Source organism: Atta cephalotes (genome assembly GCF_000143395.1).
Source record: "Atta cephalotes unplaced genomic scaffold scaffold00020, whole genome shotgun sequence".
Lineage (NCBI taxonomy): Eukaryota > Metazoa > Arthropoda > Insecta > Hymenoptera > Formicidae > Atta > Atta cephalotes.
This window is the reverse complement of record NW_012130084.1, coordinates 920,818-931,288: the sequence shown is the minus strand read 5'-3', so window position 1 is coordinate 931,288 and position 10,471 is coordinate 920,818. Positions and strand designations below refer to the sequence as shown.

Here is a 10,471-nt window from a genome sequence, read left to right as displayed (position 1 = left end):
AACTAAGAATAGACACGTGCGCACGCGCGTCCTTCTTTCTTTGTTTTCTTCTCTCTCTCTCTCTCTCTCTCTCTCTCTCGTTCTCTGCTTTCCCTCTCCCCCCCCTTCCTCCCTCCCTCTCTCCCGGGATGGCAGTTTCTCCGCCACGATTACCCCAGAAATCTTTCTTCGGCTAATGCAAGAACTGTGTTTCCGGCGGTTCGCCCGATGCTTCGCCTACCTCCGGGGCGGACAAGCACGTACACACGCTGGCGGGCGCGAGCGCGCGGACGATGGCGTGCATTTACAAGTGCGACTTGCCGCAGGGATGAGAAGGGGAGGAAAGCTGGTTAGAAATAGGAGGGTGGACAGCTCCTGCGCGCTCTATAATGCGGAAACGGAGAGAAATATTTGGGCAAAAACAAAAAAAGGGCCGGACCGCGCTCGAATTTAGAACGTAATTTACAAACTGTAGAAATTCGAAAAATTTTAAAAGAAGATCATTAATTTCCGAGATTTGATGTTCAAAATATTCTACGGAAATTCATATGCAGCTCGAATGGATCGTGTTTCTCATTTCGCGTAAGATATTCGTCTAATTTAATTTCTGTACATCACATGCGTGTAATTAACAGATTGCGGAAGGTAACTCTCTACTCGGTTGGAAAACGGGTTGAAGAGTGTTGCCGACATGAGTCTGTGAGAAACACTCGCATAAAGAAGCAGCTAGTGTGAGAGACGGCCGAAAAAGGTTGTACTACGAGGTAGGAAGAATACTCTGAAAAATTCGATGCTGATACGCGCATTCGATACTCGAGAGGTAGCATACGTGGCACATGTACGACATGAAGGACATGGATTATACGAGGGACGTATAGGATACGCCTCAACAATCTCACATGTCCCATGGGCATGTTCGAAAATCTCATGAACGTTTTTCATATAGATGACAAATAAACGTACGAATATTTCAGAGCTCTACAAGCTCCATAAGGATCACAGTCCTTTCACGTTATAAACTCCGTATAAAATATCCGTATATATATATATATATATCTATGATATACTTATCTATTGCGAAATAAATTGATGCAGTAAAGTAAGATATGTAAAAAATATATAAATACATATCAAATAAAATTATGCACATGCGGCCAATACACGCTATATCTCTTGCATTTTGATTCCTAAATTATTTCCCAAAATTTCCGCATAAATTATGCTCCAAAGAAGCTTTATATATTTTCACGTCTGCTTATGTATCTGTTTATCCAATCACAAAGGAGAATGTTATTAGGACTTTTTTGGCTAAAATAAAAAAGTTCTTGGATGTACAAATGATGTATCATATTAGGGTTACTTAAGCGTAGTCGAGTGGTGTATCATTTATCTTGGAGAAACATCAGGGGAACATGAAAGAAATCATTATAATATATAATATATAATATATATAAATCAAAACAAAAAAATCTAAAAGTTATTAAGTAAAATGTCAAGGTGTCTTTGAAATTAAAAAACAGAAACGACAATGTTAATAAAAAATTAAATAAATATAATAGATAAATGTATTCGTTATATTCAAAACTAGAATTCGAAACCAAACAATTATTTATCGGACTCTTCAAGCACTCTCCTACAAATTATACGTGTAAATAATCTAATGTTTGTTGCTTAATTTCCAGAATATCTTGATGTGTTACTAATAACTTTTTATGAATAAATGTAACAGTATTAGATTTATTGATTTTTATATTATGATAAAATAATAAAGAAATCATGATTTCTCCCATGTTTCCTCAAGATAAATGATACATCACTTGATTTCGCTTTAATGTGATAGCTTTTTAATATAATATACAAAACTCGTATATCTTAGAATTTTTAGCCGAAAAACAGCTCTAGTTTAACATCCTCTTTTGATAACACGATGTAATGTCGAGAATATCAACATATTAAAGAAAAAGTTAATAGATTATTTGAATGATTTGATATGTATGCTATTCATATAATGGCAAAGAAATCATTTAAATGATCTATTCATATTTCTCTTTTAGAAATCAAATAGCTCCATCAAATTCGCATTTCTATATCGAACGTGAACAATACTAAATAATTACATGGAGAGAACGTATTTGCTGAAATATTAAAAAATTTATAGATACACAGATTTAAAAACAATTATTTTAGATTATTATTATTTTATTAGAATTTTGTCAGATCATTAAAATAATTAAAAAACTCAAGTTATAAACAACATTACAAAAAATTTTGATAGTCTAGAAACCAACTTAAGTGTTCCAATTATTTTGATAATTCAACAAAATTATTTTCAGTATTTAACTAAAAATTTTAGATATTTCAGCAAAATCATATTCTTTTAATGTAGGATAAATTTTTAAGAATAAAACCTAATTTTGTAAAGAAAATTAAGTTTTATTATTAAATATATACACTAATTTATATTATTATATATTGTTATATTTACATAATGTTATTACGACAAAGACATGCGATCTGCTTTACTTAGCCGATTATGATGCTTTATGGTAGCCGCACGTGTGCTACTGCACTCAGCGTTAAGTCCCGGATTTCAATCCCATCGTCGCTGTTTGTTTATTTCACGCGTATGGTTTATTCAGAAGCCTTTGTAAGATGCTCTATGCCGTGTGTCATAACCAAGCGATCGGCGAGATGTACCCTTACGGTTACAGAAAGGTTTCCGCAGTTTCCACGCGTCCTAATGCGAATGCGGTGTTTCTAATTTAATATCTTAAGGACCGGCATTTACCCACGTCAGCTATGCCGGATTAGGTTGTCAGACGCAAGAGAAATACACGCGATTCCCATAATTTACGTCCACATGAGTGACTTTTCACTAAGCAAACCGCTCTTTTCCCTCCGATACAATGAGTTTATAAATCATTCCACGAGATACCTCTCCTTTGATACGACATACCGTAGATCCCCGAAGTCCATAATTTTCCTAATAATTTTACTTAACGTTCGACAGCTGCTGCATTTTGAATTCGCTTTATTGAATTAAAAGGATTTACGAATGGAAAATTATGTAAACAAAATTTCGATTAATTATATTATAAAATTATTTCGATATATTGTACATGTAGGTACAATAATGCAACATTTTTATCCCTCCCGCAAATGAGGGAAGATAATTTCGTTAAAAAAGCCGATAGAATATTACCTGAAAAATTTACGTTTCTACAATATTTTCCATATTGCACTTTCAATATCTATCGCAGGCTTGCGATGCTCTTTATATTTTTACGCAAGTCATAAATATGTCTTATAGAATATGCTCGATGTCTATTTCGCACCGCTAAACGCTAAGAGTGATACACTTTCTTCCAAGTGTTGAATAAATGATCATGTCAAAGAGATCTCCTATATCGCCGGCGTTATGCACCGTTGCATATTAATGCGAAGCCCTTTTTCCAGCGTTGTGTTTCTTTATTGCTTTACAATATATGTCGATATGATAAAAAAAGGCTTTCATCGCCGTAATCCTATTGCTTTAGAGATTTTCTATGAATAAGCAATCTTCTTCTTTTTATAAAAATGTCATTGTACTTAAAATACTCTTCTACTTTATACGGTATAAATATTACGAAATGCACGATACAAGTATAGAACATGATATAATTATAGAATGCGTAACATCTTTTACAACGTTGGAGATTACATAAAACATTTTTCAGCGAGGCTTGATTTGCTAGAAATATGGCACGTCCAACCTTCTTTTGTGTCTCTTTAAACGACTCTCTAAATAATATGGCAAAAGAATAGAAGAGTTTACTCACCGAGAATCTGGCTGAGGACGGTGCGACCATCTTCACCGAGGCACGCACTACGTGCATCAAACGGATTTGTGAATTGCACGAATGCATAACCCTTGTGCATAGAGATACCTATCAAAAAGATATAAAAAGTCAATTATATTTTGCAGACTTTATAAAATAAATAAATTCGCATGAAAAATATCAATTTTATGCTATCATTTTATGCTAAATATATTATTTTTAACGTGCGTTCTTTGTTATTTTTATTATTTTATTTGATATAAACCTTGTTTTATTTATTTATGAAATATTTTAAAATTTAATACAAGAACTTAATATAAATTCTCAAAATTTACATAAAATAAACATAATGATTGGAAAAGGACAATGTAGCGAATTAGCGCGTTTAATAGTATGTTAAAAACTTTTTTTAAACAAATAATATATAATTCTTTGAATAATTATTTAATTAGATATATATATATATATATATATATATAATAATTATAACAACAAATGTAACAGTAATCAATATTTGTAAGTTATAAGCGAGATCAGAAAAGCATGAAAAGTATCATTAATACGTTCGTATAAAAACACGTAGCTTTATTTAAACATTTATTTTCTGATATTAAAATAATTAAAAAAAAATTTTTACAAAATATGATTTATAGATTTTTTTTTATAATGGAGTAAATTTCTATATGAAAAACACATCCAGCATAAAACTTTCAGTAATGGAAACGATCGAGTGAATCCTTTTAAATAAACCATTCTACGTATGTTTGACATATGAGAGAACTGCAAAAAAAAAATGAAATTTATCAAAAAAAATTAAACAAGAAAACCGCATAATTTCTAGGAATATTCGCAAACATTGGAAAAATATGTAATATATTGGTGGATCGTATCGCGCGTAATTCCATAACTACGAACTTTCTCAAGTAACTCTCTTTTTTTCCCTTTCTCCAGAGAACTATCTGCGCAAATACATAGAGCAAAATTTTAATTGGATAAACTTCTACCGTGAGCAAAAATCTCCAAATTAAATAACGACATTTCTGAACGATTAAATACAACTCCGGGGAATATTAAACATTTTTGCAAACCAAATTAATAAAAACAAGAGCGCGTTGTTGCTGATCGATTTTGCCCGAGCGGCAAGTCGCACGCGGACGCGACCTGTAATCTGTGTACCCGTAATAACTTTTGCGTGGTTAGCAGCTGACCATGCATGGAATTCATTATGCCGAAACAAATATGTAAATCTAACCTACACGCACTCACACAGATGTATGCGCACGCATGTACGCGTTAGAATGCAAATACTGTCCGTGCGAATCTCTCCTCCCTCTCACTCCATGCGCCGCTTCATCGTGAAGCTCAGCGCAAGAGATGTTCATAGCTTTCATCGTCGCTATTGTTATCAGCTCATTCTTCAGTACACATAGTTGTTGAATAGAAGAATTTTAAAAAGATCGAACTTTAGCTTTATAATATCACATTCAAAACACTAATAGAAATAAATTGTGTTAACATGTTATATTTAAGCAGTATTCCATATTTTTCTTATTTTTCTCTTTTTTTATCAATATTCCGATAATGGGGAAAAAGTATAACAAAATCAAACATTACATTTATCAACTATTTTGAGATTTAGATCACAGATTGTTTATTGAAAATTTATTAGTATTTCAAATTTTTTGAAAAAAAATTTTAATAATAAAAGTGTCTGTAATTAAATATGGCATATAATGTTTTCCATGTTTGTATCATAAAATTTTCTTTATTTTATAAAAGTTTAGTTATCTGATTATCTCGTTAATCCAATTAAAACTCAATCGTGTTGTCTCCAAATAATATAATTATTCTATCTAATTTAATTGAAATGTTCTAATTTCAACATTAGCCGTTCAATATTCGATTTCCTGGATATTCATAAAATAATTAAATTCCCTATTATTTTAAGTATGACTCAAAGCATTCAAACGCTGTTCAAATGTTATTTGCGTAAATTTAGCTTGGCTAATCAATTAATACGTTAATACATTTTAAACATATCGACATCTCTTATTTATATACGAGAAATTGCAAAATATAAAATCTAAAATATATAAATCTAAAGTATATAAAAGAGCATACACATTTTCTGCATGTTCGCAACATTATAAAAAGTTAAATAAAATATAATCATTTAAATAAAATATAATTGTACGATTTAAAAATGTATGTATATTTAAATTTCTGATTTTGTTGTTTTTAATTTATTAATCATATGCTCGAATTATCATTAAATTATTAATTAAAGATATTAAAAATTCTCATTTTTATAGAAAATCCAATTGGACATAATAACATTATGTAATATAATTTTTTTAATTCTTTGTTATCAATTGTAGGATATTAATAACAAAGTTATTTAAGTTGAGTTTTGTTTAAAATTTGAAAAAATTCAGTATACAATGCGCGTTGTCCTAAAAAAAAATATTTGAAATAGTTAGTAAATGTTTTATCGTAGCATATATTTTCACATTATAATTGCCACTAAGATCGCAACTTCACTTAATTGTTTCTTTCCGGGTTTTAATTTGTAAGGGGTCGATTGCGTACCTTGAAATGAAATGAAAATTACAAAAGTGATCAAATTCACTAGAATGTTTATAATTTCATTGATCAACATAGTGAATTTGCAAGCATAGTGAATTTGTAATTTTCAAGATATACAATTGACATCCTGATTTGTCTATACAAATATTTCGCATTTCCCAAGCAAGAGGGTAAATTTATCATGTATTACATAGCGATCCCGTCGATCTCCCGAAACATTTAGCGCTTTGGAGCTCGACTCTCCGATAAAGCACTATATCATCCCCATATCTCAAAGCTTAATCCCACCCCTCACATTTTCACGGCGGCATATCGGTCGAAAGGAGATCGTATCGATCTTCGATCCTCGTAACGTAACTCGTCATCGCCATAACGTTTATTCCGGAATTTAAATCGCTGTCTGCGCGCATGTCATACGTAAGGGGACGGCAACGGTGTTATGTGTGCATTTGTGCACGCGAGACGGGTGCGGGAGTTCGATATCGGCGCTCAAGAGATCGTTCCGCGACGAAATTTATTCTAGTCATAAAAACCGCGATAGCGAAATGCGCGATCGTAAGTGCGAGTATATATGTGCGAGGTGCGGACCGGTTGATACGACGCCCTCCGCCTGTCTTTATTATTTTATTTTTCTGACTTCTAAATATTATTTTCGGATGTGATAGAACCTGTGTGTAGAAGAACAACTCATCGATATATCATTTTGTTTATAAACAATATTTCTTAAACAAAAGCTGCAAATAAAATTTTAGAAATACAAATACAAACTATTTAAAAAGTGCTTTCTATCAGATATTGTGACAGTTTTTATAATTTTTGCAATTTTACAATAATTAACTTTTTCGTAAGAGAAACAAAAATGCGTCTGACAAAATGAATCCCAAAATTGACGCAGTAAAATAAGTAATGTCATATATTCCTACTCTTTTTTTTTCACAAGAATTATCTGCAAAATATCTACAAATGGATGTAAATAAGATTTTCTAGGATCTTTTTACATCTTTATTCTTCATTTTTCATTCATTTATATACATATTTTAGGCTGATCTGTAAAATGCAAACATGTAACGCGATAGTTTCTTGTTTTGAGTGTTTTCTCATAAATAAATACATGATTGCCTTCAGTTACAATAGGACTATTTGACACGCAAACTTATAACGCAAACTTATTAATTTAGCATGGTCTGTTTTACAGATAGAGATATTTTATACACCTCTATTTTATATTTAAAACCATACATTATAAAGAAAATGAAAAAGAAAATAAAAATATAAATAAAACTAATTTAGGAAACTACAAATATGTAAAACAGTGTAATGTTATATAAATATTATAATATAGCCACTATTATTTAAACTACACAATTTACATAAGAAAATTTAAATTCTACAAATGCAAAAATAAGGATTTTATTTTTACATTTGTAGAATTAATTTTTAACTGATTTTGTAGAAACAAACCACAAATGTAAAGTAGCAGAGTTTTTATTTCTTTAATTATTTCTCAGTCTAGTATGCGTAAAGACAATTGAGCTCGAATTCTTTTAATATTTGCCCAAATGTTTTATGTTAATTTCTTATATATTACGATGACGACCGAAGTATTCTAGTTCTTATTATATCTAATGCAAATCAGAACTGTTTATAAAGAAATAGTTTGATAAACAAAAAAACATTTACTTGATTTCGATATCGAAATTATATCCAGACAAGAGCACGCATCAAAAAATCGTTACGGAACTATTTGAAGTATCGATCGTTTTTGACATTTGTAGACGTTAATGATAATGTAATCAGCCACGTGATTTTGCAGAGATGCTTGGAAGATTTCGTTCGGCAAACAAGATCGATTCAAAATTGGTAATTAGATTTTAATACTATTACAGAATTTGATAAGAATAAAAACACAGAATCATTATAAGATATCGGTGTCAAACTCCAAAAAAAGTTTCGAACAAAAATTTCAGTAATATCTATCTTGGAAGGATTTATCTTTAATTCTATCAGATATATAGAGGGCATTAAAAATTAAATTAAAGCAGATTGGAACTTTTATGTCTATCTCTTCTGATTCACATTATGTATATTATTTTCAAAATTTAAATAAAATTATCAAAAAAGAAATGGAAGAAATTAAATATAAAAAATTTAATAGCAACAGTTTTAATCTCTCAAATTTAAATATATTTAAAAAAATATGAAATTAATAGTAAAAACTTATGAAAGAATAACACCTTATAATATGTTTTTCTAAGAAAGACTGTATATTAAATAAACGAATCTTTAACATTTTTGTTAAAGCAAAATATAAGATTTGTTTACGGAAACTACTTAAGGGGATCTTAAAGATGATTAATCATTACCAATAACTATATTAAATAGCTCAATTAAAATAACAATATAAATATTCAAACTAAATAAAGGCTATTAAGAACCAAACGCTGGGTTCTAATTGCGAAAGCAGTATATATAATTACGTTAAATACATCAATTAAAAATTAAAAGATCAGACATTAAAAATCATACACACTTCATCTGTGTAAATTGTCATAAGACACGTTATTCAATGTTAATAGTTTTTCCGCTGAAGATGATCATATTAAAGATCAAAACGTATGGTTATTGTCAAATTTTTAATGTTTAATCTTTTAATTTTTAATTAATGTATTTAACAGAATTATATATACTGTTTTCGCAATTAGAACACTCCAGCATTTGGCTCTTAATAGCCCTTATTTATTTTGAATATTTGTACAATTAGTCATATTGTAAATAGTACTTACAGATGATATACGTGTAATTGACACATCACTACATATTACTACATCAATATTTCACGCACATATACACGTAAATTTTTATACAACAACAACGTTTTGATTAGACGTTTAAGTCCAACTTTAAGAAATCCACGTTTCTTCATACAAACTACTAGGACTACTATTTTGTAAGTACAGATTGCACAGCTTTTATATAAAAAAAATGTTGGTTACGACGTGACTCTATAAAGCGTCATATTGGAGAAATGATAAAGAAGATTGTCAATTTCGAAATTTGTTGTCATTCTCAGCATAGACCTCCACCTCACGGACACGTATTAATGCGTATAATTTTTTTTAATTCTGGAAAAAGATTTTCGCATCAATGAAAGAAGAGAAAAATAATTGTTATATAAATAAATAATTATTATATAAATAAAAAATATATTTAGTCGATAATACAGACGACTTTAGAATCCCTTTAATAACTATTACAGTTTAAACTTTTTAATAAACTTTTAAGTAATAAAAAAGTTGTACGTGATTTAATTAATCGCCTTTATATATAATAATAAAAGATCGAATAAATTTAATTGTGAGAAAGGTAAAATATTGAAATGGAAAAATGGAAATCAAAGTTTGATTTGATAAAAATATCTCTACATAAAAATAGACAAGTCCGCTCTTTGTAACAATTATTTGTATTTTCCGTAACTATGTTTTTTGTAAAAGTCGTCATTCACCAAAGTGACAACCAAGTGCCTCGATAACAACAGTACTATGTTGAGGGCCTGTTGCAGTGAATTTTTCCAATGTTTTGGCATTTATATAGAACAAATATCAACTTTATATTGGAAAACTTGTCGGCAGAGAGACTGTCTAGTGTTGTTATCTGGGCATTCGACAGTACAGATTTAAATCATTCTAGTGACGATTTCTTCCAATACAGCTATGTATAGGATGTTCAAAAAATATTCCCTTCGTTTAAATTCTTTGAATAACTATAAAAATTGAATTTTTCATAACCAAAAAAAATTGATTGCGCTTTTTCTTTTTTGATATTAAATATATTTTTTTTAATACAATCCACTTGTCGCTTCTCAACATTTTATTGACCAGTCAATATTTTTTGATCAAAAAATATTTCAAAAACATTTGCCTCAAATGGCTGTAATCTTTATGATTTAAATTATATAAATATATATTTTATTAAATGTATGTAATTTTGTGTGTGTGCGTGCGTGCGTGCGTGCGTGCGTGCGTGCGTGCATGCGTGCGTGCGTTCGTGCGTGCGTGCGTGCGTTCGTGCGTGCATGCGTGCGTGCGTGC

The 10,471-nt window shown here is 30.2% G+C and overlaps 1 protein-coding gene across 1 annotated transcript in view; it reads right to left on the bottom strand.

The window, feature by feature from the left end:
* Positions 1-10,471, bottom strand: part of LOC105619249 (uncharacterized RNA-binding protein C3H8.09c) — a 101,797-nt gene that overhangs the window by 87,830 nt on the left and 3,496 nt on the right. Inside the window, exon 2 of the mRNA XM_012200773.1 lies at positions 3,798-3,905. Coding sequence (XP_012056163.1) covers positions 3,798-3,905 — 108 coding nt within the window. The remainder of the gene's footprint in view (positions 1-3,797; positions 3,906-10,471) is intronic.